Source organism: Rhipicephalus microplus, chromosome 3 (assembly GCF_043290135.1).
Source record: "Rhipicephalus microplus isolate Deutch F79 chromosome 3, USDA_Rmic, whole genome shotgun sequence".
NCBI classification, from domain to species: Eukaryota; Metazoa; Arthropoda; class Arachnida; order Ixodida; family Ixodidae; genus Rhipicephalus; species Rhipicephalus microplus.
In genome coordinates this window covers 252,270,891-252,292,320 of record NC_134702.1, presented here as the reverse complement: position 1 = coordinate 252,292,320, position 21,430 = coordinate 252,270,891, and the positions used below count along the sequence as shown (strand labels likewise).

General features: G+C 49.2%; 1 protein-coding gene across 1 annotated transcript in view; it reads right to left on the bottom strand.

Moving 5' to 3' along the window:
* LOC142803192 (neprilysin-1-like) overlaps positions 1-21,430 on the bottom strand; it is a 182,731-nt gene that overhangs the window by 64,243 nt on the left and 97,058 nt on the right. The window contains exons 4-5 of the mRNA XM_075888285.1: positions 16,875-16,987; positions 13,395-13,453 (exon numbers count right to left, since the gene is read on the bottom strand). Of these exons, the coding sequence (XP_075744400.1) occupies positions 13,395-13,453; positions 16,875-16,987 (172 nt within the window). The remainder of the gene's footprint in view (positions 1-13,394; positions 13,454-16,874; positions 16,988-21,430) is intronic.

Sequence of the window (21,430 nt, the reverse complement as noted above, 5' to 3'; positions counted from 1 at the left end):
TAAGCAAACGAACGGGTTGCCCCACCTCCAGGCGCCGTCTTGAATCGTATAGCATGCAACCCAAGCAGGTTTGATAAACAATTTTCTTTAAATCTCCTTGCTTCAAGCCATTGTTTGTGGTCATTGCGAATAACGCTGGTCAACTAAACAAAGCCACAATCGTGCTCTGGGGTTCAGCTTGCTCGAGCCATGGCCGGACTAGAAACGCGCGTTCTGTCTTACGGCCTTCGCAATGAAGTTCAGGGCAATTGTAGCGTTTTTCCGCAGTTAGAACTACTGCTCAACGCTATGGGCGCTGTGACCCTGCCGTAGGTAAAGCGTTTTAGGGGCGAAGCTCCTTATGGCGTGGCTTGGGCGTCCCTCGTAGTACGTAACCACCCATGGCACATACCCGAAATAGGTATAACATTTCACCTCCAAGGTGGTGCCGGTGAGAGATTTTTTCTGTTCGTTGTTTAACAATAAAAAATAGTGCTCTCAATGTACATGCCAATGGCTGCTAATGGGGAATGAGAGACAGGAGCATTCAGCTTTTAGTCAACGCGCACGCTGCGATCCCCATTAGCAGCCATTAGCATGTACATTGAGCACTATCGGACAAGAAAGGGTTGCTACATTATACTCGCTGGGTGTAACCTCCTTAGTTTTAGAAAGGTTTAGCGAGCATTGGGCCGCAGTGCCATGAATACAGTGAACTAGTATATACCATGAACTCAAGGTGGTTGAGGTGGGAAGTAGACCCGAAGCGCAAGCCGTAAGAAAGTGTGCGTGTGCCACCTCTCTTTTAGTCCTTGGAATGTCCACTGATTGGCGGTGCTTCTATATGAGGAATATATGATAAAAAGATGCGAGATGCTGGGAGTTGGAATGTTGAATACATGGACGAACGGACACACAGACAGATGCATGGATGGACGCATGAACGGACGCAGGGGCAGATGCATGAACGAACGCAGGGATGGGCGCATAAACAGACGCATGGACGGTCACACAGACGGACGCATGGACGGACGAATGCTTCACCCCACTCTCCATCATTCACTCCGTGGATATGCTGCCATTGTTTTATGCTGCCATTGGATATACTGCCATCTTAGTTTTAACTGCGAAGCATTTCTTATCGAACTTCGGCGACTTTGAGCGTATCTATCTATCTATCTATCTATCTATCTATCTGTCCATCTATCTATCTATCTATCTATCTATCCGCCTACGACTTTCAGCTCTTCTGGCTGTTTCGCTAATGGTATCAATACCAAACTTGTTTTGGCATAACGTGAGTGTATGAAGAACATATTTGACTTGTCATAGCATGAAAATCATGACATGTATGTCATGAATGTCATGATTTACAATTCTCGGTTTTGCAGCTCTTGCGGTGCATGGTTTCGTTACCATAGTATGCTGCAAAATTGATGTGCTATGACATGATTGCATGGCGAACACAAGCGACAGGCCCTAACATGAAAATCACCACATGCGTGTGATGTAACAACATGAATACATGCCACACTCATAGGTACTCGGCTTCTGACCCGCAGGCCGCGGGATCGAATCCCGGCTGCGGCGGCTGCATTTCCGATGGAGGCGGAAATGTAGGCCCGTGTGCTCAGATTTGGGTGCACGTTAAAGAACCCCAGGTGGTCGAAATTTCCGGAGCCCTCCACTACGGCGTCTCTCATAATCATAAGGTGGTTTTGGGATGTTACACCCCACATATCAATCAACTACATGCCACACTCATGATGTGCTCACCGCCGTTTCGCTAGCTTCCCATGTACCAAATATGGTATTACGTGACGTCCACGAATAATGGAAGGTATTTGACTGGTGATATTCATAAGATGCGTGTCATGCATGGAAGTACATGACTGCGTGCCACAATCAAGGCACCAATAAATTTCCATGTGACCTGCGACGCGTGCGTACGAGCGTTCGTTTCTTCGAGTCACGCCAGCGATGCTACGCTAGGCGCCGGTCCAGCCATATACTCGCAGGCACGCACTGAGCTGCGTTGCTTTGACGCATGCGCGTTTCAGCACACCCAGCGTGCCCCCGTCACGAAAAAAAAAAGCAGACGCAGTGCTGTTTAGCTAACTTCATCGGCGCGAAACGAAGCATGTCGCATTTCGCACCAGTTGCCGTCGAACCGCGCTGACGGACGCTGATCGCACCAGCCACGCCCGGTGTCAGACTATAGAGTGCTCGTGTTTCGCTAACGTAGCGTCGCTGTGCCCAGCGTGCGCGCGCGTCAACGCTTATATTGGGCCCTTCACGACACGCTCACGGTCGTTTCGCTAGCTTCACATATACCAAGTTTAGTGTTACGTGACGTCGATGGATGACGAAGGTATATGCTTGTGCAAACATGATAACCATGACACGCGTGTCATGTAACAACATCACAACATACCATGCTCACAGCGTGCTCACGGCTGTCTTGGTAGCTCAACATATGCTAAATTGGTTATCACGTGACGTGATTAGATGACGAAGGTAAACGATACATTTGAACACAAAAATCATGACATGCAAGTCATGTACGGCATAATTTACCTCCGCCTCATAACGTTGTGCTGATTTTAAAGTGACATATGAACCTTCCTCATTCGTGCTTCGCATATCGTCGATTCCCACTGTACGTGGGATCTGCCAATTTTTAAATGAAAAGCATTTCTTAGCAAACTTCAGCGACATTGAGCGTATCTATCTATCTATCTATCTATCTATCTATCTATCTATCTATCTATCTATCTATCTATCTATCTATCTATCTATCTATCTATCTATCTATCTATCTAGCCGCCTACCACTTTTAGCTCTCCTGACCGTTTCGACAATGGTATCGATACCAAACTTGGTGTGGCATAACATGACTGTATGAAGAACATACTTGACTTGTCACAACATGAAAACCATGACATGTATGTCATGAATGTCATGATTTACATTTCTTGGTCCTGCAGCTCTTGCGGTGGTTTCGTTCACATGGTATGCTGCAAAACTAGAATGGTATGACATGATTGCATGCCGAACACAAGCGACTTACGCTAACAAGAAAATCATGACATGCGTGTCATGTAACAACCTGACTACATGCCATGCTCATGATGCGCTCGCGGCCGTCTCGCTAGCGTCATGTATACGAAATTTGGTATTACGGTACGTGAATGAATGACGAAGGCATGTGAATGCTACAAGCATGATAATTATGAGATGCGTGTCATGTAACAACATGTCTACATGCCAAGCTCATGATGCGCTCGCGGCCGTTTCGCTAGCTCCACATGTACCGAACTCTGTATTACGCGACGCGAACGGATGACATAGGTAAATTACACATCCAAACGTGATAATCATGACATGCGTGCCATGTAACAGCATGACTGCATGCTACACTCATGATGCGCTCGCGGCCGTTTCGCTAGCTTCATATATGCCAAACTTTGTATTACATCAAGTCAATAGATGACGAGGGGATGTGGCTGGTGCAAACATGCTAATCATGAGATGTCTGTCATATGAGAACATGTCTACTCATCACAGTTAAGGCGCCAATAAATCTCTACGTGACACGCTGCGCGTGCTCGCCAGCGTTCATTTCGTCGCGTCACGCCGGCGTTGCCACGCCAGGCGCCGGTCTTGCCATAAATTCGAAGGCGCGCTGCGCTGCGTTGCTTTGACGCATGCGCGTCTCAGCGCGCCCGGCGTCCCTTCGTCACAAAAAAAGGGAGATGCAGTGTTGTCTGGGCAAAGCATTGGTGCGAAATGCAACATGTCGCATTTTCCGTCGGATGCCGCCGCGCTGCGTCAACAGACGCTGGTCGCGCCGGTCCTGCCTGGCGTCAGTCTAGAGTGTTCGCGTTTTGCTAACGTAGCATTGCTGTGCCTAGTGTTCGCGCGCGTCAACGCTACATTGGAGTATATTTTCACGAAACTGTCATTTAAGCGTGTCATTTAAGAAAATGACAACATACCACGCTCATAGCATGCTCGCAGTCGTTTCGCAAGCTGCGCATATCCTAAATTTGGTGTCACGTCACGTCAATAGATGACGAAGGTAAACGATACATCCAAACATGGTAATCATGACACGCAAGTCACGTACGGCCCCATTTACCTGCACCTCGTAACATTCTGCTGATTTTAGAGTGACATATCAACCTTCCTCATTCGTGCTTCGCATATTATCGATTCCCACTGTACGTGGGATCTGCCTTTTTTTTCCTCCGTTGCGCGTCTGCTTTAGCATGGCCTGCAGTCACGAACGCAACGGGGAGCAATGGCAGGGTCGCAGCGACAACATGGTGCTGCGGTGGGAGGGGGAAACAGACGCACTGTGAAGGCCCCAAGACGGAACGCTCATGTGCCTTTCAAGTCCGGCCGTACTCGAGCATATACTGCGTGCGTGAACTTTCGCTGATATGTTGGAGGAGGCAGAAGAGGCATTTTGGTTCCAAAGGCTACGCAGGGCGAGCGGCAAGGGTTTCGAGCTCGCCCTATTGCATTATGTTTTCGCAGCGCTTCAAAATACTGGTTTTCTCAGCTCGTAATATAACGATCAAAAAATTGTTGTGGGATAGCGCTCTCCTTCAGACACACAACTACTGCCAGCGTCTAACATGAATTTGTTGCCCCGTGTGCTGAGTGAAGTGGCCCTGCGTGATCGAGAAGATAAAATTGTGTTTGAAGTGCGCGCCACAGAGACAGTCGAAGAAGACGACGCAGGAAAATCAGGGTAGTGGGGTGGTGCGAAGAAGAAGAAGGAGTGAGGCAGACGTGGCTGGAAGGAAGAAGCACGGTTGCAGAACCAGGGCGTGGGAACAGTGACCCGTCGGGTTGCGGACTCGAGGTCTCAGCGGGCTCCCACTTGGGGCCATACCAGCCGTCCTTGCAGTTCGGGCCTGGCGTGGGCGAAACGCCGCCAGGACGTTTCCGCCAGACGAGTCCGGCACCTACAGCAGCGAGCGCCAGCCAGCGTTCGAGATAGGCATGGCAAACGCCATGCGTGCTCCAGGTCAACGACCTCCGCAGTGAGACGCGTTCTTGGCCGCGGCTGTCATTGGACTGGCCAGGCTACCCAAGCGTCGGCCGTCCCTTCCCAGCGTTGAGTTTGCCGCCGGGACTTGATCACCCCCTTCCTCTCCGGTGAACTCTTTCTGTTTTAGATGCGGAGCATCTAATACTCGAGGCTTGTAGTGCGGCGCCGTCCGCAAGCTTCCTCCTCCTTCTTCCACCATCTGTGCATCCCTTCCTCCTCTACACACTGCGCGCACTTCACTCCTCCACCATCTGTGCACCCTTCCTCCTCTACACACCGCGTGCGCTTCTCCTCTTCACGAACATTCGCTAGCTGTATATTGTAGCGCGCATGCGCCGTCACGCTTCGAGAACATCGGCAGCTGACGCGCGCGCATGCGCCGTCGCGCTTCGAGAACATCGGCTAACGCGCGCGCACGCGCCGTTGCGCTTCTCCCCCTTCTCGAACATTCGACAGCTGACAGTGCATGCGCCGTCGCGCTGTATATATACTCAAGGTCGGTGCTCGCTCGCTCAGTTGCCGCTCGTCGGTTAGTTTGTACGGCGCGTCGACGTCCGAGGTCGCAATGATCGACGTCCCTTCGACTAGCGTCGGCCAAAGTGTTGGCGGAATCGCAACCAAGTCGTCGTCCGAAGACAAGGCAGCGCGGAGAAGAGCTCGCGACGCCGAACGTAAACGTCGGCGTCGTGCGGAAGATTCGTAACTTAGAGAACGTGAAGCAACTGAGAGACGTCAGCGTCGAGCAGCAGCACCGGATTCGGCCGCTTTAAAACGTAAGCGTCGACAAGAGGACCCGGACTTTCGAAAACGGGAAGCCGAGTGCAAGCGTCGGCGACGAGAGGCCGATCCCGATGCTGCCCGCGAGCGTAAGCGCGCCGAGGTAGCGGCGTGGCGCGCCAAGCAGTATGCCACGCCCAACGCTCGCTTCAAGCGCGACTTCCTCGACCGAAGCTTCGGCCACACCTGCAAGGTGTGTGATCGTCTTTGGTTCGATAACAACTTAACTCGGATCGGCAACATTCAGAACAACTCCAAAGCGTTGTCGGTTCTTTGCGATACGTTTGGAAAGGGCACCGACTATGCCGACTACGTCGTGTGTGCTACGTGCAAGCAGTCGTTGATTGCCGGTCGAGTTCCCTCGGCTAGCGTGAGTTACGGCTACCGCTACCCGCCCCGACCCGAACCCGAGTTGAACGCGGTTGAAGAACGACTCATCGCTCCTCGACTCCCGTTCATGAGTATACGACGCTTGACTCACGGCAACGGACAGTACGGAATCAAGGGCCAGATCGTGAACGTTCCCATCCAAGTTCCCACCAGTTATATGCTCCGCATCCTCCTCAGTGTTCCCCCGAGGGAAGCTGCGGGCAATTTTTTTATGCCCTTGTGACTCTCACACCAGCATTCCAAGCATGTTATATTTTTTTCTCTTACTTCATTTATTATTAGACCTTTCATGTCTTTTGTAAATACATTTTTTTGTGTGATTGCATAAACGACATTGTTATTGTCCGATGACGATTGAGTCATCGCAGGTTTCCCTACAGAAACACGAGCGTCTCGTCTAGAGCTTTGTCTCTCTATACAGGTCGTTACATTGGCGTTCGCGACAGGACGAAGCCGTTCATTGCATTAACAGTTACTGTTCCCTCGTTATATTTTGCTTAAAAAAAAGACAGATCAAAGATGAACTCGGATTTAACGGCACTGGCGTTGTGCATGGGGCTAGAGGGATCTGAGTTAAGGGCTTGGGTAGAAGAACGGGAGTCTCGAGCTCGAGAAGAGAGGGCTGCAGAACGTGAAGCAAGGAAAGAGAAGATGGAGCAGATGGAGTTAGAACGGCGACTTCAGGAGGAATGCCAGAAGACTATACAGTTGCGTCTTCAACTCGCTCAGGCTGGAGGCGTTAAAGAGTCAGTGGTGGCTGACCATGGCCGACCAGTTCGAGCATCTCCTACCATTAATCCTCACAATTTCATGCCAGGGTTTAACGAGAACCGGGACGACTTAGACGCATACCTAAAAAGGTTTGAGAATGTTGCTACCGGTCAAGAATGGCCAAAAGACAAGTGGGCCACGGCCCTAAGTTTGTGTTTGAGTGGGGAGGCTCTCAAGGTCTTTGGTCGTCTGTCGCCAGAAGAGGCTCTCGATTATGACAAAACCAAGTTGGCGCTACTGCAACGATTTCGTTTCACGGCGGAGGGCTACCGTGAAAAATTCCGACACAGCAAGCCACAAGATGGGGAAACGGGCGTGCAGTACACAACGAGGCTAACAAGCTTCTTCGACAGATGGGTTGAGATGTCGAAAACGGAAAAGGAATACTCCTCAGTTCGGAATCTCATAGTACCGGAGCAATTTATAAACAACTGTCATAATAAGGTGGCGCTATTTTTGCGAGAGTAAAACTGCCGTAAGCTTGAAGAGATGGCGGAAGCGGCCGACAATTTTTTAGAAGCTCAGCGACAGTCAAACTTGCTTGTTTTCCGTGACAAAGGGGAGAACACTTCTGCAGGAAAAGGCGGTAATTCAACTTCAGAGGCTTCCACTCGATGTTTTGTGTGTGACAACACCGGTCACATAGCTTCAGAATGCCGCGCTCGGACAAGGCAACCATACTGTGGGTATTGTCGTAAAACTGGGCACGACACCCAAGCGTGCACCAAGATACCCAGCACTAGCCGGAAAGCCTCATGTATATGGTCGCAAAGGGAGAACCTTAACGAAGTCGAGCAGGTGGAGGACGAAAAAAGCGAAGAGAGTATGGCTAGTGCAGCAGTTACCGAACCAAGGGTGACGAAACATCAGATGCCCGTGTTGCAGGGCGTGATATTCGGCAAGGCTGCCTCAGTATTACGGGACACAGAAAGTAATACTGTGGTTGTGCGGCGTTCCCTCGTGCCAGACGGAGCACTTACGGGAACCACGGCAACATTGTTCTTGGCGGATGGAAGTAGAATTAAGGTTCCAGAGGCAAAGGTGGAAATTTTTTCACCATACTCTTGAGGTGTATGCATCGTAAAATGCATGATTTCCCCGTTATACGACATCATCGTGGGAAATGTGCCCGGATCACGTCAGGCTCACGACCCTGATACAACATGAAAAGAGAAGCTTGCTGTAACGAAATTAGAGACGGATAACGTAGCACGTAAATGATACAAGGGGGAAAGTCTGATGTCAAGACATCAAGGTACGAAAAGAACCATTGATCGGGTACTAAGATCGTTCTATTGGCCTGGAGTACAGGAAGAATCTAAAAGATATGTTCGATCTTGTGATACGTGCCAAAGAACGTACCCGAAAAGCAAAGGAGGCAAAGCACCACTTGGCCTAATGCCGTTGATTGAGACACCATTCGAGTGGAACGGCTGCACATTCTACCGCTACATACCCGAAGGGACCAAGGGACCAACCAGCCGCCACATGATACCAGGTGAGCCACCCATACCACTACCGCCGTTCGCTCGGCCCCCATTCGAGTGGCGCCAACGGACGTCATGCTCTCAAAGCCGTCGAAGGAAGCAGCAGCAAGCCTTCCCCCCGAGGGCCCCGGCGCCGCTGTGGACCCCGAGACCACTGCCACTAAACAGGTCCGGAGGCGGTCTAGAGAGCACCAAGCAGTTCGCTGCGGTGGCTGTCGCCATGGGCACCAGCTGTGGCGGATCGGTACCGTACCGGCCTCGTGAACCAAACCCAAGTATCCCGCGCAAGGAGAGCAAGACACCGGCGAGCCACATGCATCTACCGCCGTTTCTGGCAGCAGTGTCGAGCAAGCCACCCATTAGGTCACCGTCGCCGAACACCGCGACGCGCGTGCAGGGACCTCCAAGGGCGGCTGCCTTCAAGACCAAGGACTTCGCGTCGACAGTACCACTTCCGTTTCCGCTGAGAGCTGCTTTCGCAGCCAACGAGTGCTGTGGCTCCCCGGCCCTTCCAAAGAAAAATGAGACATCCGGTATGAACTCCGGAACCGGCCAAGGTTCCAGTGGCGGCGGCGGAAAGTCCAAGGCAGCCGGAGGTAGAAATATGACTGCGCGTCGATCTAACAACGGCGGTGGCGTTCGCAAGTCTGACATGCTAGGGGCCAAGCCAAAGAAGCCGCCTCGCATGAATAACATGACCTTCACAAAGTCATCAGAACGGTCAAGTGTAAACTCGTCGTACAACAGCGGCAACAAGGCGTTCAGCCGAACGCCGCCATTTAGGAACAGCCCGAGGGTGTACAGTTTCACAGTTCTCAAAGATTTCAACTCTCCCAGCAAGCAGGACAACGGCCGCGGTGCGGCGACTGATTACAAGCCTATGCTTTCAGTTCCCAGGGAGGCTCCGTCGAAGGAGCAACGAAGCGCACGACAGGAGAGAAGAGTCAAGTACAAGGCTGAGATTGTAGGCACTAGTGTGGGCAATAGAAAAGTTTCATATCTTTGTGTACGGAACGCAGTTTGTTGTGCAAACTGATCACCAACCATTACAATATCTAGCTAAGGCAAAACACCTGAACAGCTGAGTAATGAGATAGAGTCTGGCATTACAAGAGTATTGTTTTGTTATTCAACATATTAGAGGCTCAGATAATTCAGGTGCCGATTTCATGAGTAGGCTGTAACATAAGCTTTCACGGAAGTGTATTGCAACTGGTTTACAGTTTGTCTACAATGTATATTTCTGAACCACGTGGTTTATTCACCAGAAGAAAACAGTCATCGTGCCATGGCTGACTACATGTTTTTTTCCTTGTTTTTATATGTGTGAGGGTGTGTGAACATTTATTGTGGACATATATCACCTCTATTCACAGGTGCGGTGCAGTGGTCTTGTGCGGACACGTGGTGGTTGCGACTAAGACGTGGCTAGAAAGTTTTTTTTTTAGAAAGAAAAAAAACTTTTTCCGAAGGAGGGGCATGTGTGATGAGTGAAGTGGCCATGCGTGATCGGGAAGATAGAATTGTGTTTGAAGTGCGCGCCACAGAGACAGTCGAAGAAGACGACGCAGGAAAATCATGGTAGTGGGGTGGTGCGAAGAAGAAGAAGGAGTGAGGCAGACGTGGCTGGAAGGAAGAAGCAAGGTTGAAGAACCAGGGCGTGGGAGCAGTGACCCGTCGGGTTGCGGACTCGAGGTCTCAGCGGGCTCCCAGCTGGGGCCATACCAGCCGTCCTAGCAGTTCGGGCCTGGCGTGGGCGAAACGCCGCCAGGACGTTTCCGCCAGGCGAGTCCGGTACCTACAGCAGCGAGCGCCAGCCAGCGTTCGAGATAGGCATGGCAAACGCCATGCGTGCTCCAGGTTAACTACCTCCGCAGTGAGCCGCGTTCTTGGCCGCGGCTGTCATTGGACTCACCAGGCTACCCAAGCGTCGGCCGTCCCTTCCCAGCGTTGAGTTTGCCGCCGGGACTTGATCACCGCCTTCCTCTCCGGTGAACTCTTTCTGTTTTTATGCCCTTGTAACTCTCACACCAGCATCCCAAGCATGTTATATTTTTTCTCTTCATTTTTTATTAGACCTTTCATGTCTTTTGTAAATACATTTTTTGTGTGATTGCATAAACGGCATCGTTATTGCCCTATGACGATTGAGTCATCGCAGGTTTCCGTACAGAAACACGAGCGTCTCGTCTAGAGCTTTGTCTCTCTATACAGGTCGTTACACCCCGCCACGGTAGGCTAGTGGCTAAAGTGCTCGGCTGCTGACCCGCAGGTCGCCGTATCAAAGCCTGGCTGCGGCGGCTGTATTTTCAATGGAGGCGAAAATGCTGTAGGCCCGTGTTCTCAGATTTGGGTGCACGTTAAAGAACCCCAGGCGGTCAAAATTTGCGGAGCCCTCCCCTACGGCGTCTCTCATAATAATATGGTGGTTTTGGAACGTTAATCTCCGCATATCAATCACCAAATACTTTCAATTTGTTATGCAGCTTGTTAAGGGGCCCTTTAAGATGCGTGGTTTGTCCTAGCCTGATCAGCGAAAGTGCGAATCATTGCATAGTAGGCCCTTAACTGTATATAGTTGCAATGGGTGTTTTACGATAGCGTGAAGCGGCCAATGTTACGTGTGTTGTCATTCTTTTTCTTGCGGCATGGTTGATACGTGCCGCAAAAACCGAAGCCGAGGTGACAATTGAGAAGGCGACGCATATCGCACTCTACTTCAAGGCGAAACTCAAGCGTGCACATGTGTTGTGCTTTGTGGTTTTGTTTGGGTGTCAGTGCTTACGGTATTTGTGGTCTAGAGATGCTAGATCATCCTGCAACAGCAGCCATGGGCTCTGTAAATGTAGAGCCAGCCTCAATCGTTTCACTTTGTAGTTACACCTTTGTCCACCGCAGTCTACCATTATGGTGTGCCTTATGAGGCATGCCATAATAGAGGGCTCAGGAATTTTCGACCAGCTGGTGTGTTTTAGTGCGCGCTGACATCACACTGTACACGGCGTCTACGACTTGACCTCCACGAAAATGTGAAGGCCACAGCCGGAATCGAAGCCACGACCTTTGTTGCGACCAGCATTCAAGCGCCGTATCCACCACGGCGGACGCTGTGTCAGTGCACTCGACGTTACCACTGGGAGTTACGGCGAGTTCACTAGGCTTTATTGCAGCGGCTGCCGGTGTGTGGTATCGATGATGTTGGAATAATTTTGCTAGTACAACCATGTTATATACACGAAAAGCAGCAAGTCTAAATATGACACTCTAAACGCGCCATGGTTTTGACTACATTGCACATAATTCAAGGAGATGTCAACCACGAAGGGAAATGTGTCTCGGAGCAGAGATATATTTGGTGTTTACGATGAGAAAGCATGGGATGTGAACAAAGTACACCAAATGTGTTGCTGAACTATTCGCTAAGATAAGGTGGCTGGTGGTGCCGACGTTTCAATTTTTAGCACACACCCCCGGTTTAGGAATTTCTCGTCGCAAGCGTCTTCGTGTCTTTCATTTGGACTTTCACTGAGACCATGCTTGCAGTGGGTATGCAGCGTTAAACGCAGCAAGCTCGTAGTGAAGCGTACGTGGCACCACATTTTGCCAGAGTTATATGTTCTACGGAAATAACAAAAGGTGTAAAGGCATGGGTCTGGACACAAAATGTAATGAAAGTTGTGGACAGAATAAAGCTCGAAGAAAGCAACACAAGTGACACGGAGCGCTTGGCGCTGCCACTTCGTCTCATTAGCGATTTATTCCTTACGTAACACACACCCACTAGCCGCGAGAAACGTTCTGCTTGTACATCCAAGTTTTTTTCAGTGTGTTGCGATTTCCTGAGTGGTTAGATGGATGGCGGGACACTGGAGATGAAGTATTCAAAATCAAATGAACCAACAAATTGTCATAATCACGATAATAAAGAATTATATTTTTTACTCTGCGTGCATGGTTTTTGGAAGTAAACTGCGCAAAGGGCTAGTGAAAAGTAACGTGAGGTGACAATAAAAAATGACCCCACCACCCCGAAAGCAATCAAGAAAAAATGGGAATGCATTTCTGGTGCCGTGAGTACATGGCGTAGTAATTTTAATTGTGTAATTTAATGATGTTAGGAGGCCTTGTACCATAACCATTTTTTACGCATTCGTCAGAACCTGTTTGTTTGCCATTGTACCTGAAGGCCATAATCTCAGCCTTGTGGTCGCTAAAATGTAAGGTCAAAGAGTCTTTGAAAAGCATGCGCACGTCACAGTTTCGGGCACCGTGGTTTCGGGTAAGGGCGCAATCGATGCAACTTCCGTGAAAGGTATTCGTAGTACACTTGTCTGACTTGGCAGAGGCAAACGCTAAACAAACGCTCACAGCACAAACGCTACAAACGCGTTACAAACTCACTGCATTGGGGCTGTGGCAAGTCACGTTCAAGTCAAGGAGGTGGTGGCTCCAGTTGTTAGGAGTGAGGATAAGCGTGAGCGCTCGCAGGTAATACTGATGGCTGATGAGACCATAGCGTGACATGGGGTGAGGGCTCAGGTAGCTAAGGACGCGCGTGCCCACAGCTGTTGCTATGGGAGAGGGTGATGGACGGATCCCGATGGTCGCCTGACATCGCCCGACTAAAAATGCAGTTGCATTTGAAAAATTGATTGTCATATATTGTAAGCATTGTATATAGGTGTATGAATAAAAATACAAGGAACTTCTGTTTTCAAACTATGGCATACTCATGCATCGAAACTAGTACAACTTCATTGCTATTTCTTATAGCCTAAGCCTTGGAGTGCTGTCCTAATTACATTTCCTCGTAAAATTTGGCAAAGCAAATATTATCGCTAACAAGAAAACGAAGCTGTTTAAGGTGACAATGGCTTTAGGAAGTAGCGTGCAAGTGGGTCGTCGGTAAGACTAAGCCAAGGGCTTACGGATAAAGTTGCCAAGATATTGGTACACTGGGTCCTCTTGCGGTTGTAGTTGAACCCACCTGCATAAATAAGCTAGTTTTAGATGAATATTAAAAAGAAAATACCAGTTTTCTGAAGTAAACCGTGGCTTTTTTAGGAGGATAGCAAAAAAAAAAGGTTTCACAGGGACTGGACACAGGCACTGGCAGACTTGTAATGTGGGTTCGCCTCGTCCCCTTCCTCTTCGCGTCAATGCGATATTTATACAGTGATCAACAAACTAGCTGAGAAATAAGTACAGTTTAATCGGTAGCAATGCGCCATCTGGTGTGACAAAGGGAAAATGCAGGAAGACTAGACGTCATGCCGAATTAGTAAATGTAACATTTCGGGTGAAGGTTTTCCGTAAGGGAAAAAAACACAGTAGTCTCATGACGTATTCATAACTAAGAGAAAAATTGTCTGTGCGTCTAACAAAGAAAACTAGTCCTTCAACTTACCCTTGCGTTCATCTAAACATATATAGGTGACATTTCAACGTTACTAAGAGAGGCTCTGTTTCAAAACTCCACGTCTCCACCAATGGAGGGGGGGGGAATAGTAACATTGGTCGTAATAGTGGTTTCGAGAAATAAGGGCGCTGAAATTGTTTCTTGCCCTTTTGGCAAACTCCATAGACTGTCACGTCGCTCCGCGGCCGCCAGCGTGATCTCTTCAGAGTATTGAAGTAGCGATGGGGCAGCGGCGTTCAAAGCATGTGCATGTATGTCTAAACTGGCGTTGGGCTTTCACTAGAGCGTTTTTTTTTTGTAGTAACTGGACGCACAAAGGTCACTGCAGTCGTTACACACTCTTCGTTTGCGAAAAGGGCGAGTTTTTCAGCCATAGCAAAGTAACAACTGAGACGCTTATTTGCGTTCATCTGTAGTGAGTACGTTTCGTGCGTAATTTATGGGTGAGAAAGACGAGGCATGTTCTAATCTGCTTGCCATATGGCACAGACCTTCCGATTTGCTGTTATTACGTTCATTGCTTCGCCTTTGCAGTAAAACTGTGACGTTTTTCAAAAATGCGTTAAAAAATGTGGGCTAAAAGCCTTCACACTAAGACAAGTGATACGTGTGGAATTCAGGACCTCTTCTAGGCATCGCATTCGAGGTTTTGAAGCGTCTAAGTCGTGCATAATATGAGACTGCAAAAAGGTAAAGCCATCGCAAAGCAAAAACAAACCAGTGCATGCCTCATATGTGCTCAGCGACTCCGGCCTTCACCGATACTCTCTGTGGGCGCCTTAATAAACCGTCCAGTTCACCCCCTATAGGCGATGAAACTTGCGAATACTATCGGCGCATCTCCTGCTTCGGCGACGTATGGCGGCGGTCGGCAGCCCAGTGGCTAATAGCGGTTTTTTCAGTTGTACTAATTCCAAACTTGAAGATTTATTATCGATCCAGTTTTTATGCCCGCTTTACAATTGGGCAATGCTTTAGCGTATATGCACAAAGTCACATGGAAGCATTGCCCTGCACGCATTGTTCAGCAGTTGGTTAACCATCAATGTTTGGCCTAAATTTTGTGAGCTATAACTTCACAGCTATGTTTTTGCATTCATCCATCTATCTACAATGCGTATGACTTCAAAACTGGTGAGTTTCTCAGTATGTCTACCACTAAAAAATTATTCTCTGCCTTTTATTTAGAACGAAAGCAGCCAAACGTGTTTCTAATGGTCTTTGCATGACAAGCAGGTTGACTTGCTACAAATATAAAACGTTCCAGACAAACAGCAATCTGAGGCTATCATGCAATAATACAGCAACCTAGTGGCAGGTACCGGTGCAATTGCTAGTAATAGCAGCGTTCAGTGGCGTGTATGTACTGACAGGATTCTGTATATCTGGCTAAACTGGGTGACGTTGGCATGATTTTCACCCCTTTTGAAGCAGTGCACAATGCCAAGGAAAAATAATGATGCACGGGTTTATCACGTAAATAACTCAGCACACAAGATAAACAAGTTAGCCGTGTAAGTATTACGTGTGTGTGCACTCTTTTAAATAAACCAACTGGCTGGGGTTTAAAATTTCAAGATATCTCTACAGTTGGCCGCCAATTGTAATACAAGTCTCCCTCATTAGCTGTTTCATCAATATTAGCATATTTTGCAGGGCGTTGCAGTTAACTTGTGCCATGTAATGTTTCGTTTTCTAGTACTTCAAACGCCCAAAATACTGGTGAGAACAGGCCTGATACATTAGCCTAGAGGAAATAATCCAGCGTTTCTGAATAACTACTGCAAATCTAATGAAAAGTTTTGCTAGAGCTACTACTTCAGTAGCTATTTAAGCCGACGTTCCACTCTTAGCTTTAGTGCTAAGAGGGCAACGCGGGCGAGCAAATGAATCGCGTGCAGCACAGTCAATGTGACAAATGATTGTAAAAGTTGCACTTACTTCTGAAGATATAAACGATTCCCAATACGCGATTTCTAAGGATTATTTCACTTGCCAGAGCTTTTAACAGAAATGAGAAAATATATATTGGCCCAACTACTCTGTGGTTTGTAAGTTTTAGGTGCAAATAATAAATACGAACAAAAACTAATCAAAGCATTGATAATTGTCAAAGAATAAAATGCCTATACACTCGGTAATGTGTCGCTTTATGCTAAAACTGTTTTTTTTACTTTTACTATCAGGCAACTCAGAGATCTAAGGAAATGCTTAAGCGGAATTCCTAAATATGGCAGCGATCCGTATTAGTAGCATAATAAGCATCGAGAAGTTTTCGTTCTCGCTTATCACGTGTCCGACCGTGCTTAGACCCTTGTAGCTCAATAGGGACATATTTCAACAGTAAAACACCTCACTGTTACAGATAAAATTCGTTCTGTCGTCTCGCAAGATATGGTGCACAGAGCTTTTTGTTACGCGGTGAGAAAGCCGTTTCTGAAATAGTCATGACCCCGGATCTCTGCTTGTTCCCGAGATTTTATTTTCGTGGGTGTGGGTGCCCTGCTCTCTTTTATGCGTGTTCGTATGTACATTAATTTTTTATATAGCGTCTATCTTGGGAACTTATTCACCACTCGTTACAATGACGCATGTTGAAGGAAAAACACTGTGGCTTATAATCCCCAACATAACTGGAAGCCTTTGTAAAAATTTTTCACGAGCAAAGTTAGTCCGCATAAGATAATCATTAGAATTTTGAGGGTAGGAGCGTATACTGAAATGTTCTATTCATTCAATTATTCTTAAGGCGTCTTTTTGGCTCAATGCCGAAAAAAACAATTAGTTCTATCTTCATGGACACTTAAAACTACGCATTGTGTATAATTTTAATAACCAAACACGCATCGGCGCACAACAGAGGTGAGCATACACACAGCCTGGTGAACAGCAACCATAAAGAAAGAATGACACAGACTCCATGATTATATATAAAGAGCCATTGCATGACGAACTATAAAAGTAGCATGAAAGACAAAACATATCTCACCCGAAATCATTCCTGTAACCAATGAACTTGAGCTTTCGAAGCTCCGTAGTTACGTATGCCTTGATGACGTGGAGCGCCGACACAAAGAACTCCTCTTTCCTGAGGTCTGGTATCTGCATCGCCGATATATGTCACCAATGTATATTCATCAAAGGTGACTGAACATCTCGTAAATGACACTATCCACTATGTTGTACATATCCCAAGATTTTCTAATTAGTGGTACTTTTATAGGCAGGCGACGCAAAGAAAGATATGCGTGGTACTTTGCCCAATAATATGGCTATATATTATTACGAGGCAGTGGGCATGGCTCTACCGTCGTGGACAACAGTTCGATGAAAAAGAAGTGGACTCGCCGCGCGAGAGACTGGCAGCTCTGAAGCGTCACTTTGGCATGTAAATATAGGAAATACGCTCGTTCCTCTCTTCCGTGTGTTTGCGAGCTCCGTAACAAATTGGTGGGAGTGCTGGGTAACGAAGCGCCATACAACGGAGCTCCGCAGTGGTCGTCAAATCGGAGTTTCCATGATGGAACACGGGACTGATCCCACGGCCACCTCTCCATCGGCTTCGGCGACGCCCGCACCATCCACGGCAACGCCTCCACTGGCCCCACCCCCACCCACGTACGTGCTGACGCATCCGAAGCATCCTGGAACGTTCTGCGGTACGGACCAAGTTGATGTCGACGACTGGATAGCCGACTACGAACGCACCAGTGCTCTCAACCGGTATGATCCGACTCTTATGCTGGCCAATGTGCTGTTTTACCTGAAAGGCACGGCCAAAGTCTGGTACGAGAACCATGAGGAGGAGATCGGCAGTTGGGACACCTTCAAGGAAAAGCTTCGCGACTTATTTGGGAAGCCCATCGGTCGAAAGGCGGCTGCAAAGAAGGAGTTGTCTATACGTGCTCAGACGTCCACAGAGCCGTATATCTCATATATACAGGACGTACTGGCTCTATGTCGTAAAGTTGACAACGACATGTCGGAGTCTGACAAGGTTGGCCACGTCCTCAAGGGCATAGCGGACGACGCGTTCAACCTGCTAATGTGCCGGAACTGTGCGACCGTCGACGAAATTATTGAGGAATGCCGGCGTTTTGAACTGGCCAAAAGCAGGCGGATTTCAAGATCATTTACTCGACTGCCGAACACCGCAGCGACGTCCTCCTGCGAAGATGGACTGTGCGCCCATCGGCAGTCTTCACCAGCGTCTGAAATTACGCGAATTGTCCGGCGGGAAATCGAAGCAATTACACCTACTCTTCCCGCCAACGGCCACGTCGATTTGCAAGTACCTCAGGTTTGCTTGGTACAGTCGATTGTGCGGGAAGAACTGAGCAATTTGGGCTTCGATGTCTGCGCCGTTGCTCAGTCTCGACCAATTGGCTTCCGTTCAAGGTCGCCGCCTCGCCCCAGGTCACCACCCCAAGAAAGGTCTTATCCACGCTCTCGCAATCCGGCCGAATGGAGAACTGCGGATGATCGGCCGATCTGCTTTAACTGCCGCCGCATAGGTCACGTCGCACGGTATTGCCACAACCATTGGTCTTCGTCCCGAAACCAGTATAACACTGCTCGCCGCACCGATAGCTACCGTCGTTTCCAACCTCCTGAGCCGATCGCCGACAACTACCGCCGGCCTCTGCCCGTCGATTCCTACGCCTGCGATGCCCCTGATACGCAGCACAGCCGCTCACCGTCGCCTCGACGTCACCAGTCTCGTTCGCCGCCAGGACGTCGCCCGTCGTCCCCTTCTCCTCTACGACGACGCCCGACCTCCCCGCTCAATTCTCACCAGGGAAACTAAGCGGTGCAGCTCTTGGAGGTGAAGCTGCATCCTCGGTACCGACCTCAAATCCTCTCCTTGTACTGCCGACACGACGAAATTTGATCGACGTCGACGTTGACGGCCTGACTGTTTCTGCACTTGTTGACACTGGGGCGCATATTTCTGTGATGAGTGCCCGACTTCGTCGCCGCCTGAAGAAAGTGCTCACACCGGCTGCCCCTGGCGTTATTCGTGTCGCCGACGGAAGAAGTCTTGCCATCACAGGAATGTGCACAGCACGCATCACTATCGCCGATCACCCCACATCTGTTCTCTTTGCAGTTATTGAGCAGTGCCCAAATGACCTAATTCTTGGTTTAGATTTCTTGTCCACCCATGCTGCTCTCATCGACTGTGCAACCGGCGTTCTTCAACTTGAACTGCCTCGACTTGGACCTGTGCCGTCCTCACCGTCACACCGCTTGTGCGCTGTTGATTATGTTCGGCTGTCACCGCAAGCCACCACGTGTGTTGCCTTAACGATATCACCAGCTCTTCCTGACGGTGACTACATAGTGTCTCCATTGGTGGATGTGCTCTTGGCTCGAAGTGTTGCTGTGCCGCATACAATCGTGACTATTGTGGACAACTACGTTCAGCTTCCGCTCCTTAACTTCAGTAGTTCGACCCAAGTTCTCCCGCAAGGCATTTCGTTAGCCCACGTTTCCCCACTTGATGCATGTAGCATCGTGGCATTGGACCCTGAAGACTGTTCGTCCCCTACTGCAGCCAGCCGAGCAAACGCACCTAGCGACGAAATCACGATGATGATCGCCCCTGATCTTCTGCCCTGTCAGTTGGCGCAACTTCACCACGTTCTGACTACCTACCGAGATATTTTCGACTTCGATGACCGCCCTTTAGGGCAAACGTCCTTCGTGCGTCATCAAATACATACCGGCGATGCTAATCCTGTTAGACGGCGACCGTATCGTGTTTCCCAGTCCGAACGCCAGGTCATACAACGAGAAGTCGAGAAAATGCTCTCCAAAGGAGTCATAGAGGCCTCTTCAAGTCCATGGGCGTCACCTGTTGTTTTAGTGAAAAAGAAGGATGGCAGCTGGAGATTTTGCGTTGACTACCGTGCCTTGAACAAGATAACCCGCAAAGACGTATATCCGCTGCCACGAATCGACGACGCCCTTGATTGCCTTCATGGCGCGCGATACTTCTCATCTATTGATCTGCGTTCGGGCTACTGGCAAATTTCTGTCGACGACTTAGACCGAGAAAAGACTGCCTTCATCACACCGGACGGCCTTTATCAGTTCAAGGTTATGCCTTTTGGGCTGTGCAACGCCCCGGCAACGTTCGAACGCATGATGGACTCTCTTCTTCGTGGTTATAAATGGTCCATCTGTCTTTGCTACCTCGACGATGTGATTGTTTTTTCCCCAACATTTGAAACTCACTTAACTCGTTTGTCGACCATTTTAGCCGTTTTTCGTCGAGCAGGACTCCAGCTGAACTCGAAAAAGTGCAATTTCGGCCGACAACAAATCACGATCCTTGGTCATCTTGTAAGTGCTGCTGGCGTCCGACCTGACCCTGACAAGATTAGCGCTGTCAAGAATTTCCCTCTGCCTTCTTCAACCAAAGATGTTCGGAGTTTTGTGGGCTTATGCTCGTACTTCCGCCGCTTTATACGCGATTTCGCTACAATTGCACGACCACTAACTGATCTTCTCAAAAAGAACGTGCCCTTCTCGTGGGGCCAAGACCAAGCAGCTGCGTTTTCCACGCTGATCGACCTGCTCATTTCACCACCAATACTGGCTCACTTTGACCCGTCTGCGACGACTGAAGTACGCACAGACGCCAGTGCTCACGGAATCGGCGCCGTCCTCGCTCAACACCAGGGAGGCCAAACGCGTGTTATTGCGTATGCCAGCCGCCTTCTCTCCACATCTGAGCGAAACTATTCGATAACAGAGCGCGAGTGTCTTGCGTTGGTCTGGGCTGTAGCGAAATTTCGCCCCTACTTGTATGGCCGCGAGTTTTCAGTTATTACGGACCACCACGCTCTGTGTTGGCTGTCGTCGCTCAAGGACCCAACTGGTCGCCTAGGTCGCTGGGCTCTACGTCTCCAGGAGTATAACTTCGACGTAATTTATAAGTCGGGCAGGTTGCACCAAGATGCTGATTGTCTCTCGCGTTATCCGGTGGACCCTGCTAGCCTCGCTGTCCATGAAGGCGATTCTTGTGTGCTCGCCATATCTGATTTGCACGACATCGGCACAGAGCAGCGCCGGGACGCAACCCTCAAGAAGGTCATTCAGCGAGTATCTTCAGGACATTCCGACCCTTCTCTCCGTCAATATGTCCTTCGCAACGACATTCTGTATCGTCGCAACATGAAGTCTGATGGCCCGGAATATTTGTTAGTTATTCCCCAACACATGCGTGCCACTATTCTTCAACATCTGCATGACGCACCGACGGCGGGACACCTGGGTTTTTCACGCACCTATCACCGCGTGCGGCAACGGTTCTTTTGGCCTGGCATGTATAAATTTGTGCGCCGTTATGTCGCTGCTTGCGAGCGCTGCCAGCGTCGGAAACGTCCTGCTCTCCGTCCGGCTGGCCTGCTCCAACCTATCGACATTCCCCCGGAACCATTCTTCCGCATCGGCCTCGACTTGCTCGGACCTTTCCCGACGTCCGTGTCAGGCAACAAGTGGATCGCTGTCGCAACCGACTATGCGACCAGATACGCG